Genomic DNA, 21,705 nt, shown 5'->3' on the forward strand with positions numbered 1-21,705 from the left:
ACATCCACTTCTGTGTTTGCCAGGCACTGGCATAGCCTCACAAGAGGCCGCTATATCAAGAGTCCCTTCAGCAGAATCTTGCTGGCATGTGAATTAGCATCTGGGTTTGGTGGCTGATGGTGGGATGGATTCCCAGATGGGGTAGTCTCTGGATAGTCCATCCTTTCATCTTAGCTCTAAGTTTTGTCTCTGTACCTATATCCTTTCATGGGTATTTTGTTCCTTATTTTAAGGAGGAATGAAGTATCCACATGATGGTCATCCTTCTTGGTTTTCTTGTGTTTTGCAAAATGTATCTCAAATTAACATTTCTTAATGAAATGTTGCCAAATTTTTAAATTTGTTATACCAGCAGAAGAAATGAATACTAATAGGTAGCAAGAAAGAAAGAAGGAGCTTTAAAACTTTTCATAATTTTAGTGACTCCTTTTCGTACTTTGAAGGATATTGGTAATTCATTCTAAGCTTTGATTTCTTCTAATGAAATAGGGTTAAAAAACACTGAAATGATGTTGGCCAGAACAAATTATTATTATTACCATGAAATTGCACAATATCTCTGTCCAATACCTTATTGCATTGAAACTAGATTTTCTGAAAAAACAAACAAACAAACAAACAAACAAAAACTAAACCAAATAAATCTCCTGTTTTCTTTGCTTGTGTGGCTATAATACCAGATCCATTAGTCCACAAGGTGGCAGCATTTATTTGTGCTATCTCTACTGTTACACAGTTGACAAGGTTGGAATTGGATGACTTTTCCAGATTTATTCTCCTGATTATTATATGGTCTTAATAACAACAACTTATGGAAAAACACTACTTTTTCCTTAAATATGGTAGTTTTGCCACATTTTAAAAAAAAGATTTATTGATTTATTATATATAAGTACACTGTAGCTTTCTTCAGACACTCCAGAAGAGGGAGTCAGATCTCATTATGGATGGTTATGAGCCACCATGTGGTTGCTGGGATTTGAACTTGGGACTTTTGGAAGAGCAGTCGGTGCTCTGAACCACTGAGCCATCTCTACAGCCCAGTTATACCACATTTTACAGGTTTTCTGTGCCATCAAAGAGGATTGGTTTGAAATAGCATATTTTAAACTATCTCAGTGTATAGTAATGCTACTTGCTTCATGAATTTCTGATTTGAATTTTATATCCCTGTACATAGTACAGTGGTTGTTAACCTTCTTAATATCATGACCCATTAATACAGTTCCTCATGTTGTGGTGACCTTGACCATACAGTAATAATAATTATTTATTATTATTATTATTATTATTATTATGCTACTTCATATTTAGGTTAAGATACTGTGGTCAATCCTATTTTATAGGAGAGGAAGTTGAAGTAAGGGGAAGTATGACTCAGCCAGGATCAACACACTGTGCTGTGGATGGAACTTAGATTTGAGTCGCACCCCCCCCCCCCCCTTTGCTGCACCTTTATGGTGCTCGGTTGCTCACATCAGGGCCTAGGAACTAAAGTTTCAAGTGAGATACTGGTAAAAATACAAAGTAGTGCGTTCTTTAGGTCCTTTATGCTCCTGTTTCTTCTCTAACTGGCACTTCATAGTGAATGTTTCAGAGTTTCAATTTAATATTTATACTGTGTGGTATTCAACTAGTCGCTAAAACTATTGAAATTGAACTTTGTTTTATAGTAGATGTTTACAAAGATTATTTTGATAACTGTCTTAGTCAGGGTTTCTATTTCTGCACAAACATAATGACCAAGAAGCAAGTTGGGGAGGAAAGGGTTTATTCCGCTTACATTTCCATACTGCTGTTAATCACCAAAGGATGTCAGGACTGGAACTCAAGCAGGTCAGAAAGCAGGAGCTGATGCAGAGGCCATGGAGGGATGTTCTTTACTGGCTTGCTTCCCCTGGCTTGCTCAGTCCACTCTCTTATAGAATCCAAGACTGCCAGCCCAGAGATGGCACCACCCACAAGGGAACCTCCCCCCTGATCACTAATTGAGAAAATGCCTTACAGCTGGATCTCATGGAGGCATTTCCCCAACTGAAGCTCCTTTCTCTGTGATAACTCCAGCTGTGTCAAGTTGACACAAAACTATCCAGTACAATAACCTTCAGTGTTCATCCAAAGTAAAATTGTAATGTATTGTTTATTGAAGAATGCTTCTGAGTTTTAAAATTTGCTTTGTAGATGTTGTGATTAGGATTTTATTGCTATGAAGAGACACCATGAGCAAGGCAGCTCTTATAAAGGAAAACATTTCATTGACACTGGCTTGTAGTTTCAGAGGTACAGTTTAATAGGGACTGGCGTAATTGCTGTCATGGGCCTGACCATGTTTTTGTTTGGAGTGTGGATTTTGGGACTTTGTAAAGCAGGGGAATACTTTAAGTGTGAATTGTTGGGCCCTACTAGTAGAAGCATGGAAGACACTGGTGCTGGGGGTGATTAGATCTTAGTAGGTCTGGCTCAAGAAATTTCAGAGGAGAAGAATTTTAGTATGTGACCTAGAGATTTTTGTGGAAGAATACGGCTAATTTTTCCTCTCATACGAAGAGGTGAAGAGATTTGGATTAATTTCATTTACAAAGGAAGTCTCAAAAAAAAAAAGTTCAGCATAGACTTTGTCAGCTTTACTTTCATGAAGAACATTTTGATCAAGCATAGCATGCTTAGAAAGGAAAAATAACAAAATATATGGTTGAAAGATTAAAGCCGCACCAGAGAGTAAACGGGAGCTAGATCCTGTGTTCAAGGATATTAAATGGCATTAAGGGCGTGGTGACTAAAAGGCAAGATCCCTCGCAGGTAATCATTGTTTGTGTGTTTGCAATGAACAAGGGATAGTTATATCATGTTATGCTTTATTTTGACCTGGTTATTGTTTTCGTTTGAACTTTTAATCTGGAAGGAACTACAATCTAGAAATGGAGGAGACCTCTGGGCTAGGCTCTTGAGGCTTAGTCACCATGAACATCTCAGGCCCAGGAACGGTGGTACATGCCTTTAATTCCAAGGTCAGAGTCAAGCAAATACCTTGAGTTGAAGGCCAGCCTGGGACTGAGCAAGACCCAGCTATAGAAAAACTTACTTAGTACACACCTTTGATCCCATCACTCAGGAGACTGAGGCATTTAGATCTCTTGAGTTTAAGGTCAGTCTACAGAGCAAGTTCTAGGACAGCCAAACTTAGGCAGTGAAAGATTTGAAAAACAGAAAGCTGGTGATTATATAATAAAACAAGATGGTGGTGGAGTGAGGACATGTTCCAATCCCATGAAGCAGCAGAACTCAGCAGCATCAGCCATGTGACTCTGGCTTCAGAGTCAAGAGTAGAAGGAGTTATTGGGATAATAGATGCTGATTAGGTCAAGATGAGAAATTAGTAGTGATTAAGAAGAGACCAGTATCACTGAGGTGGAGTCTTCTGAGAAGTGTTTTCTGAGAGCTCAAAGAAGCTGTGTTCCAGAGATAAGCCAAGGTTATATCTGCTGCAGCTGGACTTGGTGATGTACAAGAATCATCCAGGTGGTACTGGTTTTGATGGCATGAAGGGGTCATGGAAAGTAGCTGAGTCTTGGCACTGTGAGAGGCCAGGGAAGACCATTGGTGAGGATGCAGTCTCAGTTGCAGTTGACAGTCCAGGAAGGGATCATGCAAAGGAGTTGAGGCTTGCCACCATGAAGGGAGCCTATGAGAGGCTATTGGTGAAGCCTGGTTGCAGTGGAAGATTACAGCAAATTGGAGATGGAAGTACCATGTCATGATCACCAAGAATACTAGCATTAGTGGAGTGGAGTCAACCAGAGCCTAGAGTGCTCAGAGCTGGAGAAGTGACCCAAGCCCTTTGGAGAAGCCTGGAAGATCATGTGTGGAACATAGACATTGGAACAAGAAGCTGTAAAGTTGAAGTTGCCTTAGATACCTCAAGATTTTAGAGATGCCAGTGCCATGGAATACCTGCTAGGGAAAGCTGCTGACAGGGAGTGGAATAGCCCAAGAGAAAGATTTGTGTTGCAGTCAACAAAGCTGAAAGGAGTGGGACATAAGACATGGAGATGCAGAGTTTGGAATTTGCCCAGCTCATTTTTTGGTCTTGTTTTTGGTCCAGTATTTCCTCACTATGGCATTTTGGAATGGTAGTGTATATCCTGTGATGTTTGAAGTATGGTATCTGTTACTGATTTTGCTTTTATATGAAATTACTCGTTAAGTGATTCCAATCTTAAGTGACTCTCAGAAGAGACTTTGGACGTTTAACATTGTTGAGACTGCTATAGGCTATGGGGACTTTTGAAATTGGATGAAATGTAATTTGCATTATGCTACGGCTAGGTATGGCCCCTGTAACTTACATGTTTGAACAAACCTATGGGGGCCAGGGAGTGGAATGTGATGGTTTGAATATGCTTGGCCCCATGGGAAGTAGCACTATTAGGAGGTGTGGCTTTGTTTGGAAGTAGGTGTGGCCTTGTTGGATAAAGCTCAGCACTGTGCAGCTGGGCTTGGAGGCCCTATGCTCAAGTTTTACCCAGTGTGGAAGAGAGCGCCTCCTGGTTGCCTGTAGAAGAGAGTCTACTCTGGCTGCCTTTGGATCCAGATGTCGAACTCCTCCTCTAGCACTGTGTCTGCCTGCATGCTGTCATGCGTCCCGCCATGATGTTAATGCACTGAATATTATAAGAGTTGTCTTGGTCGTGGTGTCTCTTTGTATTAATAAAACCCTAACTAAGACAATAAATAGATCTTCAGGAAATCTTTAACCTGATTTCTGAAGAAATGAGATATGAGATGAATGGTAATCCAAAGGACAAGATCTCCTTCAAGAATCTTTCTAAGGAACAATGTTCCAAAGTAGTATATTAAAACTATTTTAGGCTGAAAATCAGGAAGGGTTATCATCTGTCTGACTTCCCACTATATTTCCAGGTCTGGCACATAGTGGGTATTCAGTGGCCAGTATTTGCTAAGTGAATGCATGACTGCAGAAAAGCACTGTTTAAAGGAGAGCTCTTCTAGTTATTGTTAATTTGCTGCTTCCTCCTGTGCCTTTTAAGTTTTCATCTGAAGGAAGGCTCTCCTTGTCTGCTGTGAGTTCAGGTCAGCCTGGATCTAGAGTTAAATGGTTAAAACTAGAAAAAAGTAAATAAAATAATCAAAAAGTTCCCACTAAGTCAGAAAGTAATTTCTTAGGAAAGTTTGCAGTGTTGTAAAAATTGTTGTTGAATACTAGCATATTTGTACATAATAGGTTTAAAGGGAAGACAAATTTTAATTTGGCCTTCTCTGGATAAAAACATAGAGAAATAAAATAATATATTTATTTACACGTATTCCATTGTTACTCTGAAATGGGCATGAGGAAAACCACTTTGAATGAGAACCTTGGCTGTCATTGATTTTTTTTTTTTTAAAGGTAATTTTGTTTTCTCTTATTTGTCTAGCCTAACTAGAAATAAATTCACCTAATCTTACTTGAGATGAATGAGATATTGAAATTATTGTAGCATTTTTGTCTCATAAGCACCAAGTTGCTAAGTAACTGTTAATAGTATTCTATCTTTTCAGAATAAATACAGCCTTTATAACCGTGATTGCTGATCTGCTACCAGGCTTATAAAAATCCTTTGCTAGTGGTTACTTAGGGGATCATCATAATTCCTTAAGAGGAAACTGTTTTTATTCTACTATAAGACACACTGTGGGGTGAGGCCTTGAGTTGTTATCTTTAGCACTACCAAAATAAAATAAAATAAACATTTTAAATGAAATCAACTTAACTCATCATTTTGAGCATTTATTGTTTCTTAGACATCTTAACTCTTCTGTTACATAAGCTTGGTCATACTATCCTTAATAATCTGTTCTGAGAAAGACAGTCTATCCTTGGATAAACAACAGAGTGTACTTAGGAAACCTGAGAAGACTATGATGTCAGTAGTGTATGTAACCAAAGGGTACCAAGTCTACTGTTGACCTAGAGGTTTTATGGGGTCCATGACATCTCTCATAGGCCAGGGTGCTCTGTCTTCATGATTTAAATAGTGAGACATGAGATCAGATTATAGAAGTCTTCGATGTTTCCATCACTTTTTTCTGGTGCTATGGATAGAATCTAAGACATAGCAACTGGCAGTCACTCTGCCACTTAGCTTCACCCCTACCCTCTCTCTTAAGTTTCAAAATTGCATTGGATTTTTCTTTTAAAACTTTCTTTGCATTGTTATGTAAGTTTTAGAGTAAGAGCTATTTTCATTGAAATTCCTTCCCATTGATTTTGTAATGGGATGTAGCTGACAGGTTTACTTTCTGTTGTTGTTGTTTTGTTTTGTTTTTTAACTGCTTTATTTGCTTCACCTAATGGGAGATATGAGATGGGTTTATTGTTTTTCTTTGGTGCATATCTGGGTGCATGTATGCATGCAAGCACGTGTGTGTTTGGGCTTTATGCATGCACATAAGCACTTCATAGCTGTCTCATTTGAATTATGTATAGAAGAGGTGAGTTTTCCACAGAATTGATTTAAACCAGTTGTTCTCAACCTTCCTAAAATGCTGCAGTCTTTTACTATACAGTTCCTCATGTGGTGGTGACTCCTGAGCAAAAATTATTTTCATTGCTACTTCATAACTTTAATTTTGCTACTGTTACGAATCATAACATAAATGTCTGTGGTTTTTAGTGGTCTTCGACAACCTCTGTGAAACAATTGTTTGACTACCAAAGGGGGCTCAACTAATAGGTTGAGAATCACTGATTTAAAATAAGTATAATTTATGATTTCATTTAAGTTTTACATCAGTCTTTTGAGGGTTTGAGGATGCAGCCTGAGTTATAATTGCCCCAAGAAGAAAGACATTTTCCACACTAAACACTTGACATTCATAGTAGTGTTGCATTATAGTCTGTCAGGATATGTTTGTGGTCCAGCTTTTGTTAATAGCCAGAGGGAATGACAGTAAATGTTATAGAAGGTAACTTTTGAATGCAAGGTTTTGTGGATTTGTGGAACTAAATTAAAGTAAGCGAACTGATAAAATAGTCAGTTAAAAATATGTGGAGAATTTTAAAAGGTAAACTCAGTTTCGCACCTCCCCCATGTAACGAGTATGTCCATTATGTCAGAGTCATGATTAACAATTGCTAGACAGGGCTGGAGAGATGGCTCAGTGGTTAAGAGCACTGACTGCTCTTCCAAAGGTCCTGAGTTCAAATCCCAGCAACCACATGGTGGCTCACAACCATCTGTAATGAAATCTGCCGCCCTCTTCTGGAGTGTCTGAAGACAGCAACAGTGTACTTACATATAATAAATAAATATTAAAAAACAAAAAAACAAAAAAAAAAAACAATTGCTAGACAATTCTAACCTTTAGCCTGATTTTAGGTAGCCTAAAATCAAGAACAGTTTCTACATTTAGGAATGTTAAAAAGAAGATGTGTACTATTTTGTGGTGTGAGATTTATATGAAATTCCAATTTTTGTTTCATAAATAAGGTCATAGAGATTTTTATTGTTCTGAAATGAGTTGTATCTAAGCTGCCCTTGAACTTGCTGAGTGGCCAAGGATGACCTTTTGACTTCTAACCCTTATGCCTCTATTTTGAGTTCTATGATTACAACAATGCAGTCCCCATTATTGTACATTGCTTGATGGATCCCAGGAAATCTTGCATGCTAGGAAAGCATTGTGCTAACTGAGCTACATATCATAAATAAAATTTAATCTGAACATAACACTCCTGAAATAAATGAGTACATACCACTTTCCCTACTCCAGCATCCTTAATAGCAATTTAGTGACTTTATTTAGATACATATGATTACTTGGCTTATTGCCACACAAAAGAAAAAAATATTTTCCTCATGTTTATTATACTTTAAAAAGGTAGACTCTGAATGAATGTTGTGGCAATGTACTTTAAAGAGGTGAAACACATGACCATACAGTGAATGTTTTTCAAAATTGTAAAAATCTAGTTCCTCCATAAAAGTGGAAGGAGGTCTCTGTGAAAAGTAAAGTTTGCTTCAAGAATAAAGCAAAATGAATTGTTTCTTAAAACTGGCTTCGTCAAAACAGCCAGACCCAAGACTACATGGAAAGCTCCCTTAAGCTCAAAGGCAGTGTCTTTGGTAAATTAGGCTTCAAAGCTCCAAAGCCTTTGGTAGCCAAAGCTGTCATTCTTTATAGAACTGGTGGGCAAAATGACTCCTGCCATAGCTTATACTCTTGCTGTCTGTATCTGTCATATTAGATTTATATGCATTTGAATCCCAATAACTGAAGTCAATAAAAGTCATATTTGGGGTCTGATAAGGAAGAAGTGGTGTCATTGTCCTAAGAGCTCTAAGTTCTAACATGTAAGGACTGTTGATTTGTCACATTTTAAAACGGAATAAAATAAACCTGAATTTCTTAAATATTGAAAACAATAGGTCATTTACTCAGCAAATATGTGATTGGAATAATTTCTTAGTTTTGTAACAGGTACATGTATGTTACGTAAAATAATAGAGTAAATAAGATCTTCACACTTACTTATAATGAGTAGGTTCAAAATGCTCTGTATTGGAAATGCTGAGTAGTTTGTCTTTAAGTGTCAAGTTTGTTTTGTGCGCAAATCATTGTTTATAGCTTTTCACTGGCTCAAGGTTGAAATAACTATAAATGTGTATGATGGTATAAAGTACAGTAGTTTGGTCAGTAGATGCCAAAGAGGAAAGTTTGGAGATAAAACTAACTGTTCCATGCTCAGAATAAAGACTTGATACATTAAGTCATAAAGAATTTTTTGGTTACTAGAAAGAAGTGTTGTAATGCTCACTTATGAGAATAATGAATGAGGTGCTCAAAGATTTTATTTCTTTTTTTTGTTGTTGTTATTTTTGTTGTTTTGGTTTTTCGAGACAGGGTTTCTCTGTTTAGCCCTGGCTGTCCTGGAACTCACTTTGTAGACCAGGCTGGCCTCGAACTCAGAAATCCGCCTGCCTCTGCCTCCCGAGTGCTGGAATTAAAGGCGTGCGCCACCACCACTCGGCTTTATTTCTTAAAACATTTAGTTGAAACAGTTTGTATCACAAAATGACAGCTATAAAAGAAAGTGTGATTGATAATTATAAGTAGACAAAACCTTTCAAAAGTAAAATATTTTCATAGTATATCAAAACATAAATCTGTATTTATGTGGACTTTTAAAGTTTAGAAATTGAAAGCTGAAAATAAAATCTTATTTCAATGTAGAGAACATGAGATTTCGATTCCCTATGTTCCCTGCACACACATCCATGGTATGTGTGGTGGTTTGAATGTGAGGTCCCCTATAGTCTTGGGCTTCCCAGTTGGTGGCACTATTTGAAGAGACTGAGGAAGTGTAGCCTTGCTGGAGGAGAGATGCCACTGCAGGCAGGCAGGCTTTGAGGTTTCAAACCTTTGTGCCATTCCCAGTTCATTCTCTTCTGCTTCCCAAACAAAACTCTGAGTGAAATGAGTGTCTATGTCTGCCTGCAGCATCATGCTTGCTTGCTGCTGTGCTTTCCCGCCATGTCCAGACGCTCGGTCCTCTGAATGCACCCTTCCTTCTCGAAGGTGTCTGGAGCATGGTTTTGTTTTTTGATGTTTTTTGTTGTTGTTTTTTTTTTTTTAATCATAGCAATAGGAAAGTAAGTAATAGAATTGAGTTTTAGTTATAAGTATTTTTATTCATGAAAACTGTAAGAGAAAATAAATATTTAACTGTTTGAGACACTGAATCAGATCAGTTACTAGTCTGTGCCAATGTTTAACAAAATTAAAACTATATAAGACCTAAATAGCATAATTGGTAAACTAGAACACATATATAAATATTGACAAGGAATACACATTCTATTTTTACCCATGTAAAATAGAAAATGTTTAGAATCTAGATAAACTTTAAAATTACAGAAAATAAAGACCAAAGACAGTATTCTCAGATCATAGTAGAATGATAAGATTAGATCTTTATCACAAACTTAGAAAACCCAAAAAACCTATCACCGGGAAATTGTAAAACTTTTGGCAGTTCATGGTCAAAATGGAAGTCAATATGAACAAAGATTTGTATATCATATATGGCTGAAAGGGCCGAGAATCCATTTCTTAGTGTAAATTCTTAGTAATCAAAGAAAGATAAAAAGAAATACTCAACTGAAAAGGCACAACAGCACCTTCAGTAAATTAAAGAGCAGAAAATTCTGCTAGGAGTGATTGTGAAGGAACAAGATTCGACAAGAGTGAACAATTTATGGGACTCTGTCAGTCAGGGAATAAGTAGGTAAGGGGGAATGTCTTATGAAGATGGGTAGTAATGGTGCCTAATTTCAGAATAGTAGATAGTAGTTATGGTTAGCTGTTTAGTTGTTGTTGTTTTGCTTCTCCTTCTCAGTAACATGTGGTGCATGTTTTCTCTCAGTCAAATCACATGTGGAGTGAAAAATCAGAAATCAAATACAGTTGTATATGAGGGAGGTAAATTGTTATCCATGTAATTGTGGTAGGTAATGAAGAAAGTGCATTCATAAACTAACAGCAAATGAGAGCCCTGAAGGGTTATTGGAAACCTGCAGTCACCTTTTTCTAAAGGAGATAGTTGTCTAGAAGTACTTAGACAAGGTTAGAGTTCTATGTGCCAGGGGCAAGAGTGACATTGTTAGAATTGAAAGTACCAGTGGTTTTATGGGATGGGACTTGGAAGAATGAGAGATCTTTGACTAGATTATATTATTAGAATAATCATCTTTACAGTTGTAATAGTCAAGAATTTTGACAGAAATAGATTGCAGAAAAATTCTAAGAATGTATGGCTTGGTAAAAGAAAGAGTGGTACTAAGTGTTACAGGTGATACTGAAATGGGAAATTTCAGAGGAAAATTCACTAGAAGACATCATTTATAGCACAGAAGACACCATTTATAGCACAGAAGACTCAAGAGTCCATCTATTCTATTGGAATAATTGATCAAACAAATAAAGAAGGGAAAGTGTACTTACATTATAAGTATACGTACTTATAATGTAAGTGGAGAGTGGTTTGAATTTTACTTAATTAAAATGTGCAAAATTTCTGATCTAGAACTTAATATTTGATGATAGTGTCAAATACATGAGGAATAACAAATATAAAGGAGTACTGTATTGTTGAGGCATTGTTTAACAATAAGAGAATCAGCTGGGTATTTTGGTGCACACCGTTAATCCCAGCACTCTGGAAGCAGAAACATGAGGATCTCTGTGTGTTTGAGTCTAGACTAGTTAGAGCCTATCTCACAAATACAAGTGAAACAAAAGAGAAATCAGTCACATCAGATGTGATGGTACATGCTTGTTATCTTAGCACTGAGAAGACTAAGAGTTCTGGGTCACCCTCACTTAGGCTAGACAGTGCTTGCTGCATGAGACCCTATTGCAAACCATGACAAAAGTATAACAGTAACGAAAAAATCAAAACCAAATGGTTTTAGTGATACAATGTTTGTTAAATTAAAATACATTCCTACAGTTGAATTTTTTTATAACCACTGCAAAGCAGATAAGGTGGCTCAGAGTGATTGCCAAGAATTACTAGATGAGAAGACACCATGGTATAAATTGCCATGATCTCATTCCATCTACTTAATTTTAAAGAACGTACACCTTCTTAAATTTTTATGTTTAGGAAATCTCTAATAGGATGCACAGATTGAACCTACCCATTGCTTCTAGGTAGGGCACTTAAGATTAAAATGGAAGCTTGCTTTTTTTTCTTCTTCTTCTGTATATGTTTGAGTAGAATATTTTTTTAAATTAAATTTTAAAAGCATATTCAAGCTACATTGTAGTGGGGCCTCCTCATATTAAAACTGGTGCTTTGTTCAGTAGTAAATGATTATGTCACCACATTGTTTATCCCCCCTTTCTCTTTAAGAAATTTATTCTAATTCCTTCTTTAAAATGGACTAGAGTGAACAAAGACACTGTTGAGCTGTTAAGAACACTTGCTAATTTTGCAGAGATGGTGGGTTCAGTTTCTATCACCCGTATCTGGTGGCCTGTGACTCATTCCAGAAACCCAGTGTTTCCTTGGATAACATTGTGCGCACGCATACACATGCACACACTACATAAATAAAAGATCAGAAATAAATACAATGGAGTAGAAAAGAAGAAAGAATTTGATTTGGTAAGGGGCTCCTATACCCTGTAGAGTATAGGAACATTTCTGTAGTGTTCTGAAACATGTGTCTATCAGCTAGCAGCAATCAGTCCATTTAGATGTGTGATAGCTGAATAATTATGCTTCATTCTGTTTCTTTGTCGAACCTGGGTCTATTTGTGTTATATTTGTTATTAACTTATACTGTCTGATCTTTCATGTTGAAACCCCTGTAAGGCTGTCTCATTCCTCCCCCGACCCCTTTAATTTGTTTTCCAGGTTTAATTTTTTTTCTTACACATATAACAGTAAATTTTTTATTCTGTGCGTGTTCTTGTCTGTGGATATGTTTTTGAAGAACAGCCCATTTATTCTCATTAAAATAATTGTTTTAAGAAAATGACTGACAGTGTAAATTGAAATTGGATCCCTTGAATTTTTAATCCTTGGCATAACTTACACTAAATGGCTTAACATGTACATGGTAGAGATTTGGAGTATAACTTATGTATAGTGTTTAAAATAATGCTTAACGCGATGTAATATGTATTATAGGAGCTTTAGTTATTAGTATTAGCACTTACTGCTTTAGGAGAAAGGCCCTGAATGGCACCAGTTTTAACTGACTGCCTGTGTCTGCACTCTCTAAAGATCTGGTGATGTCTTTTTCATTATAATAATCACTTTCTATATCTGTGATCTGTTTGTTTGAAATTGTAGCTCTCCGTGAGTCTTGAGGCACATATTCTGGTAAATGAGGTTTTAACAACTGTTCTTACTATGTTTTCTCTTGATAAATTCAGTTCTAGTGCTGGGGATATTAATCTACCTTGTTTGTTATTACTATAACTGCATAAAGATATAACAGACTGAGACTAGTGACAGAATTAAGTGCTTGGGCACATAAAACTTTGTTGCTTGTGCCACATTGTACTGGAAAGATGAGTTAATCAGCTGTGCTTTATGGTCTGTTGCCTTGCTGCTTAATCACTTGACTTATGGCCCTTTTGACAAAGAGTATGTCAGTTTCTAACACTGTAATTATGTTTTTCAACTGCTGAAATGGATCATGGTCTTAAACAATTGAAAACTGCAAAATGGGAAAGAAAAAATGCAATTTCCATGTTGTAAGAATGTCTCCAATAATACTGCTTTTCAAAGTTAAAAAGTATGCTTTGAAATAAACAACAAATCCTATGAAACTGAATTGTTTTTAATGACAGTTTCATTAGTGCATATAATTTGTCATATCTACCTTTCATCTTTTCCACCTGCAATTCCCCCTCCACCACTTTCCCCTTCCAACTTCATGAGTTTTTATTTTACTTTGAAAAACAAACCCACTGAGTCCACTCAGTGGCACCTCTATGTACATGATTATAGAGCTAACCAGTGACGCATAGGTAGCTTCTGAGAGGTTATAAGCCTGAAGAAAATCGATTTTCCCTCCTGAGGAGCTGGCTTGATCTTGTGCAGATATCATGCATGTAGTCATCACAGATTGTATGTGTGTGCACTGCACTGCTCTGTCTGGCAGATGCTGTTTTGTTACTGATATCCCCTGGCTCTTACAGTGTTTCTGTTCCCTCTTTCATGGTGATTTCTGAGCCCTGCTAAGGAGGAAGTCTGATGTGGGTATTGCATTTAGAGTTAAAACACTCCACAGTCTCTTTATGTTCTACAGGTTGATAAGTTGTGAGTCTCTGTACTTATTGCCATCTACTGAAGGGCAGGGGCACACAACAAACAAACTTTGATGATGGTTGACAGATATACTAATCTAGTCGCAACTTTTAGGACTTTAAAACTGCAGAGAGTGTCATTGGCTGCTCATAATATTCATAGCACAATTGTACCAGTGTGGCTATTTCTGCTCATGCTAGTCATCATTGAAGCTGGTAAAGTTCACAGCTGGGGTGGAGGAGTAAGATTGTTGATCCCCCCAATAGTGTGCATAAAACCTCCTGCTACTATTGTCTTAGGGGTTTATTGCTGTGAAGTCACCATGATCATGGCAACTCTTACAAAGGAAAACATTTAATTGGGCTGGCTTATACTTTTAGAGGTTTAGTCCATTATTGTCATGGCAGGAAACATGGTGGCATGCAGGCAGACATGGTGGTATTGGAGAAGGACCCAAGAGGTCTACATCTTGACCAATGGGAGCAGAAGAAGCCACTAGGACTAGCTTGAACATATGAGACCTCAAAAGCTGCACCTCTTAGTAGTGCCAAGCATTTTAACACAAGTCTGTTCAAACCACCAAAACTCTGAAAGCTAGCTAGTAGGGGTCAAGCTTCTATGTCAGTACTGGTTTGTTTTCTCCATGTCCCCAGTCTGTCCTATCCTCAGTATTTACCAATGGCGTTTTCTTTTCTTTTTCTTTTTCTTTTTCATTTTTTTTTTGGAGTTTTTTTTTTCCTTGCCTATATTTTTTATTAGATATTTTCTTCATTTACATTTCAAATGCTATCCTGAAAGTCCCCTATATCCTTCCCCCGCCCTGCTCCCCTACCCACCCACTCCCACTTCTTGGCCCTGGCATTCCCCTGTACTAGGGCATAGAAAGTTTGCAAGACCAAGGGCCTCTCTTCCCAATGATGGCCGACTAGGTCATCTTCTGCTACATATGCAGCTAGAGACACGAGCTCTAGGAGTACTGGTTAGCTCATATTGTTGTTCCATCTATATGGTTGCAGACCCCTTCAGCTCCTTGGGTACTTTCTCTAGCTCCTCCATTTGGGGCCCTGTGTTCCATCCAATAGATGACTGTGAGCATCCACTTCTGTATTTGCCAGACACTGGCGTAGCCTCACAAGAGACAGCTATGTCAGGGTCCTTCCAGCAAAATCATGCTGGCATATGCAAGTGTCTGGATTTGGTGGCTCCTTACTCGTTTCTTTATATCAGTGGTAATTCTGATTTAAATACATGTATCTTAAGTAAGGTTCAATGATAGCATCTACATGAGAGAGTGACAGTGAGGGGGCGGGGGGACATGTAGGTCTTTCTGGGTTTAAATTTCTTCATTCAGAATGAGTGCTTTCAAGCCAGGTGTGGTGCTGCACACCTTTAATCCCAGCACTCAGGTGGCAGAGGCAGGCTGATTTCTAAGTTTGAGGCCAGCCTGTTCTACAAAGTGAGTACCAGGACAGCCAGGGCTATACAGAGAAACCCTGTCTGAAAAACAAACAAACAAACAAACAAACAGACAAAGTGTTTTCTGATGCTTCTCTTGAGTATGAAGTTACTATCTCTTCTGACTAGTTTTAGCTTGAAGTCTGTTTTGTCAGGTAGTAGGAAGTTAATACCTACTTGTTTCTTAGTTCATTTACTTGGTGTTTTAATTTCTTTTCTATTAATGTGATAAGCACCACAACCAACAGCAATGTGGGGAGAAAATGGGTTTTCAAATAAGTCAAAGCTAATATGTTAGTCTTTCATCAAGGAAAGCCAAGGACCTTAACCCAGAGTACAAGGTGAAGTAGGACTGTGGAGGAATGCTGCCTACCTGCTTGCTCAGCCTGTTTTCTTAGCTGTGACACTGCCTATGGTAGTCTGAGATCCACACTCAGCCAGGCACAGCGAGAAGATGCTTCACAGACTTGCCTATACACCAGGCAGATGAAGACATTGTGCTGATTGAGGTTTCTTCTTCCGGGATGACCCTACCCGTTTCAGGACTTATTGAAGGATGTGTACCACTGTTGTTTTGTTGGTTTGTGTGGTTTTTTAAACGATTATTATTACAATGTTAGGGCTTTGATATTCCCAGTATAACTTGTGTTTGTTTATTGTGAGTCTGACTGTGTCTCCCAGGCAGCCTCAAAATTAGAATACTCCTGCCTCAGCCATTGAGCATTAGAATTATAGATATGAATCATCATGTCTTACTCCCCAAAATGCTTTTTAAATAACCCAAATGGAAGAAAACAGCAACAAGACCAAAACAAAATACTGATTTTCCAACAGTTAAGAGTAAGATAAAGAATCTAAATGATGATGTGGGCTGCTAGGAAATGCTGTATAAAGCCAATTGGTTTTTTTTTGTTTTTTGTTTTTTTAATTTTCTTTATTTACATTTCAAATGCTATCCCGGAAGTTCCTTACACACACACACACACACACACACACACCCGCCCCTGCTCCCCTACCCACCCACTCCCATTACTTGTCCCAGGCCTTCCCTTGTGCTGGGTCATATAAAGTTTGCAAGACCAAGGGGCTTCTATTCCCAGTGATGGCCGATTAGGCCATCTTCTGCTACATATGCAGCTAGAGACACAAGCNCAGGGGGTACTGGTTAGTTCATATTNTTGTTCCACCTANAGGGTTGCAGNCCCCTTCAGNTCNTTGGGTACNTTCTCTAGCTCCTCCATTGGGGNCCCTGTGTTCCATCCAATAGCTGGCTGTGAGCATCCATTTCGGTGTTTGCCAGGCACTGGCATAGCCTCACAAGAGGCCGCCATATCAGGGTCCCTTCAGCAGAATCTTGCTGGCATGAGCATTAGTACCTAGGTTTGGTGGCTGATGATGGGATGGATTCCCAGATGGGGTAGTCTCTGGATAGTCCATCCTTTCATATAAAGCCAATTGTTAATGAAGACTACACAGGTCATTGTTTAGGACTCTCAGTTTTTCCTCAAGTATTTTTAAGTTAACAGGTTTGTGTTCAAACATTTTTATATTAAAAACTAGTCATTTGCCTATTAATTCTGTACTTCACTCATACATTAGAGTAATTTTGATTTCTTAGTAGTACCTGTTTATAAATAGAGGGAATGTTTTCAAGGATTATATAACTGATTCTTATTTGAGTTACTAGGCATTACTAAATTACCTGAGTTAAAGATCAGATTTCAGTTCCAATAGATGCCATTTACCAGTACTGTCTTTGTCATACTTTCTCTTCTATGATAAATAACCATGGCCAAAAGCAACTTGAGGAGGAAAGGATTTATTTCCATTTATGGTTCCACAGCACAGTCTATTATTAAGGGGAGGTTAAGTCAGGACCTCAAATATTGCAGGAACCTGGAGGCCAGAACTGATGCAGAGGACTTGGAGAAGTGCTGTTTACAGTCTTGCTCTCTATAGCTTGCTCAGCCTGCTTTCTTAGTGCACTCAGAGCCACAATGGGTTGAGCCCTTTCCCATCAATCAGTAATTAAGAAAATGCATTTCAGCCTTCCCTTCAGGCCAATCTCATGAGGCCATTTTGTCAGTTGAGATTCTCCATGTCAAAGTAATTGCATAGTGGATTCCCTAAGTCCTGTAAAAAAAAGGTGCAGAGGGTTCTTTATATTCTCTGTTTATGTAACAAGGGATATGCCTTGACGTTCTGTAATTCTTTTTTTTTTTTTTTTGACGTTCTGTAATTCTGAGAGATAGTATTTGTTTGGGGAATAAGGAATAGACTTGGGGTAAATTAATGATAACTTAGTTCCTCTTTTTGAGTATAGTCTGTCCCTTTGTCACCACCAATTGATTCAGTCATTCTCCTTGTACACTGATTCATTTATTAAAAATAACATAAAGGGCCTTGAAAGAGTAATGACAAGAATTTATGAAAAAATATTTATTGGTAATTTTCTTTTGACACTCACAATATTTCAAACTATTAAAGGTTTCCATACTAGGATGTAATAGGGTTATTAAAGCTAAACTGAAAAACAGGCCGGGTGTCTTGTAACAAAAGTTCTCGTTGACTGTTAGAGATCTGTACAGTTCCCTGACTCTTGTAATTCAGTGTCTTGATGACTTGATTCTGAACATGTGGCCTAGTGAGACTTAAAGATATTGAAGAAGCTGTCTTATTTGTAGAAATATAAGCTCTTTAAAAAGGGAAAATGACAGCTGGGGACATAGCTCGTGGGTATCGTATTTGTCTAATGTACACATGTGCCCTAAGTTTAAGCCTCAGCATTGGGGAAATAGGGGAAAAAAAGTAAAATCCTGAACATTTGCTACAGATAATATCAGAGGTTTGGATACATAGACTCACAGATGATGTGTGTGTTCCCTTCCTCTTTAGTATTGAATTTGACCGGGATTGTGACTATTTTGCAATTGCTGGAGTTACAAAGAAGATTAAAGTTTATGAATATGGCACAGTCATCCAGGATGCAGTAGATATTCATTACCCTGAGAATGAAATGACCTGCAATTCCAAAATCAGGTATTTCTCTTTTTTTCTTGGCATAAAGTAGTACATATATAGCTGTTCATATTAGTGCTAAGTATGACATTATTGTATATTTTTTCCATGAGACTCTTTCTCATTCAGAGAGCATGCTTTGGTTATATAGAGAGAGGATACTTTGTGTGAAAGAGTTTGTGTACATTTAGCCAGCAGACTCGGTGCTATGACTCTTTTGAATTCTGAGTATTCTTTGTATTAAGAAGTTGAAACCAAGGTATATGTGTTTATAAGTGTGTTCTAATATGAGTGATAAACTAGTATCATGTTCTTTTTTATTTACTAATTCATACACAGCAGTTTGAGAGCCCGTCCATAGTGGCTTCATACTTGAGAATTTTTTTATACTCCTAAGTAGAGACTATATTGCAAAAATGAGTTTATTAAATGCTTATGTGTTAGGCATTGTCTTAAGTGCTTTTAACAGTTATCTGATATGGTTACCACGATTACCCACACTTACAATTGAATTGCACTAAAACCAAAAATAAATAGCTTGCCTGGGATAATCTAGCTAGTATGGGGAGGGGTGCAGAGTGAGGGAGTTTAATTCTAGAGTCTGTGCTCTTTAAATCCCTTTGTACTTATTTATAGCATATAGCCATTACAGTAAGATTAGTTGTATAACATTGTACTTTAAAATGTTATAGTAATAAACTAAGTAGAATACTTGGTTCATTTTAGTATTCATAGTCATTGTCATCATAAAGGAAAGTATAATAAGTTTTAAGTGCTGCTACTGCCTGTTTTATCATGGGCACATGTGCAAATGAATAGTGCTTTATGGCACATTCCAGCAAATGCCTGAAATTGCTCAAGGCCAAAACCTACGGGGCTGAAAAGACCAATATCTAACCACAACTAACAGAGCTGTTCAGTTTGTTTTCACCAGCTATGAAATACACTAACCAGAGCTGCTGCAGCTATTAAATAACAGATCTGAAATTAGAGTGCAGGTTTGTCTGAATCCATAGTGGAAAACTGAGTTTATTTTAAAATGCAGATGATCCTCTCCCTATCCCTAAAATTTGCCATAAATACAATGGAGTGCAAAATACATTCTTGGATGTTAACTGCTTTTCTTAGTGCTTTATTCGCTAATCCACACATTTTACTGTGCATGATTTAACCCTATATGTCACAACAATAGCTTATTGCTTTAGATGCAGACTTTTAGAGAATAGCTAAAAATCATAAATGTTAAAGCTTTAAATGTACAGCATGATTTTCATTGGAATTTCAGTCATACATTGCATTGGTCAAAACCTTTTGAATGTAAAAACTGAAATACAATTCAGACTCATTAGTTTAGCTTCATGATTTGGCACGGCTAAATATTGGGGCTTTCATATGTGTCATTCTGTTGTACCATTCTCTGAGCCATTATTGTTGTTAACAGTTACCCTTTCATATGTAACAGAGATGATTAGTAGCAACTCTCAGTTCTGTCTGTCGTACTTTGTGATCTTAGTAAAAAGTGGTAAATTTCAGCATTTGATTGTTTACTATCAATCAGATAATCTAGATATTCCTAACATCTCTTTCTGAATTATTGTGAAGTGATAGAAACCATTTGAAGAATGTTCATCTTCCTGAACACACTGAAATTCATTTTGCCCCAGTGTTACTTATTTACATCTTAAAGGTTTAGTTTTTTCTTTTGTTCAGCTGTATCAGTTGGAGTAGTTACCATAAGAACCTGCTAGCCAGCAGTGATTATGAAGGCACTGTTATACTATGGGATGGATTCACAGGACAGAGGTCAAAGGTCTATCAGGTAAATATGGATATTAAGTATATATTTAAAATTTTTTGTTTTCTTAATTTCAGGTATTTATATGCTTTATAATTAAAATTTTTTTCAACCACTATTTAGTATTTTTATACTTAAGATAATTGTGTTTGTACCAAATGCTTTTCTAAAGAATTTCTCATGTTATTTTTACAGTGTATCAAATACATTTACAGAAGCATTAATTTTAGTAAATAAGAGACTTTCCTCCAGTGTCTTTGCTTTTTATTTGATTGCAGTTTGTTTCACCACCCCATATCAATAAATTGTTTCTCCTCTCTTACCCCACCCCCACCCGCGGTCTCTCTTTCATATCAAGGAGCATGAAAAGAGGTGTTGGAGTGTTGACTTTAATCTGATGGATCCTAAACTTCTGGCTTCAGGTTCTGATGACGCAAAAGGTACTATTCATTGCTATTTTCCCTTAGAAGATCTCATTCCTTTAAACTCTATTTAGTGCAGCTATGCAAGTTGTTTATTGAAACTCATGCAAGACTTTGTGAATAAAAAAATAATTTGAACGAGAAATCTGTTTTTCCATTTGAGTGAAGGAAAATTTTCATTATGTCAAAGAGTCTCATACCACATATGCCAAGACAGCTACAATAATTGACCAGGAGGGTAGCTTGTCAGTGGCTCTTCCTGTAAAACACTATAAAGCAGTCTTGAGATACATGCTTTGTTGGTAATCCCTGTGCATGTTAGGGCAGAAGCTGGGATTCTAGAGTGCTTGGTTATTTAAAAGCAAAATCTCACACAAGTTATATTCAGGGACATCATTGAAGTGATATAATTGAGGGGTTAGAAAGTTGACTCAGCAGTTAAGAGAACTTGCATCTCATGCAGAGGGCTATTTGCTTCTCAGCATCTTCCTGATAATTCAGAACCATCTGTTCAGTTTCAGAGGATATGACACCCCCTTCTGGTCTCCACAGGGTTCTGTATACATTTGTTGTGTGTGTGTGTGTGTGTGTGTGTGTGTGTGTGTGTGTGTGTGTGTGTGTGTGTATGTATATGTATATATCCCCATGTATACACCTACAAATAATTTAATAAAATAAACATCAAAAATTTAATTGAGTCCTTATACATACAGTAAAGTTAAATTCCCTCAGTTATTTTGAAACTGTCATCATAAGGGCATGAAGCAATTGAAGGTTGGTACATGTTGGTCAATTGTCCCCTTTCCACTCCCCCTCACCCCCATCCCCTGCTCCCTTTACAAAATTTCTATATGTATCCCTGGTGACCCTGGAACTTACCCTGTACTGGACCAGGCAGGTTTCAAACTCAGATCCACCCACTTTGAGTAATGGGATTAAAGGCATGCACCACCATGGCCCATCCTATAGTATTGTTCTTTATTCCTATTAGTAGTCTTCTGAGAACTGCTCCATGGAGTACTCATAAATCAGAAATTTCTTTTTTCTATTTCTATTAATATTCTACCTTCTGTTTTCTTTTATGATCCATATATGCCACACCTACTTCAGTGGTGGCTCACAACAGGTCTAAAAACCTGAAAGAGTCCTGAGAAAAAGAGTCTCAAAGAGATTCAGCCTCCTGGAGT

At 37.4% G+C, this 21,705-nt stretch overlaps 1 protein-coding gene across 2 annotated transcripts in view; it reads left to right on the top strand.

The window, feature by feature from the left end:
* Window positions 1-21,705, top strand: part of Cop1 (COP1 E3 ubiquitin ligase) — a 119,893-nt gene that overhangs the window by 60,053 nt on the left and 38,135 nt on the right. For both annotated transcript variants that reach the window (XM_021199350.2, XM_021199351.2), the window contains exons 12-14: window positions 18,179-18,322; window positions 20,012-20,120; window positions 20,455-20,536. In XM_021199350.2, coding sequence (XP_021055009.1) covers window positions 18,179-18,322; window positions 20,012-20,120; window positions 20,455-20,536 — 335 coding nt within the window. The remainder of the gene's footprint in view (window positions 1-18,178; window positions 18,323-20,011; window positions 20,121-20,454; window positions 20,537-21,705) is intronic.

The sequence above is a fragment of the Mus pahari genome, chromosome 5 (genome assembly GCF_900095145.1).
Source record: "Mus pahari chromosome 5, PAHARI_EIJ_v1.1, whole genome shotgun sequence".
Classification (NCBI taxonomy): domain Eukaryota; kingdom Metazoa; phylum Chordata; class Mammalia; order Rodentia; family Muridae; genus Mus; species Mus pahari.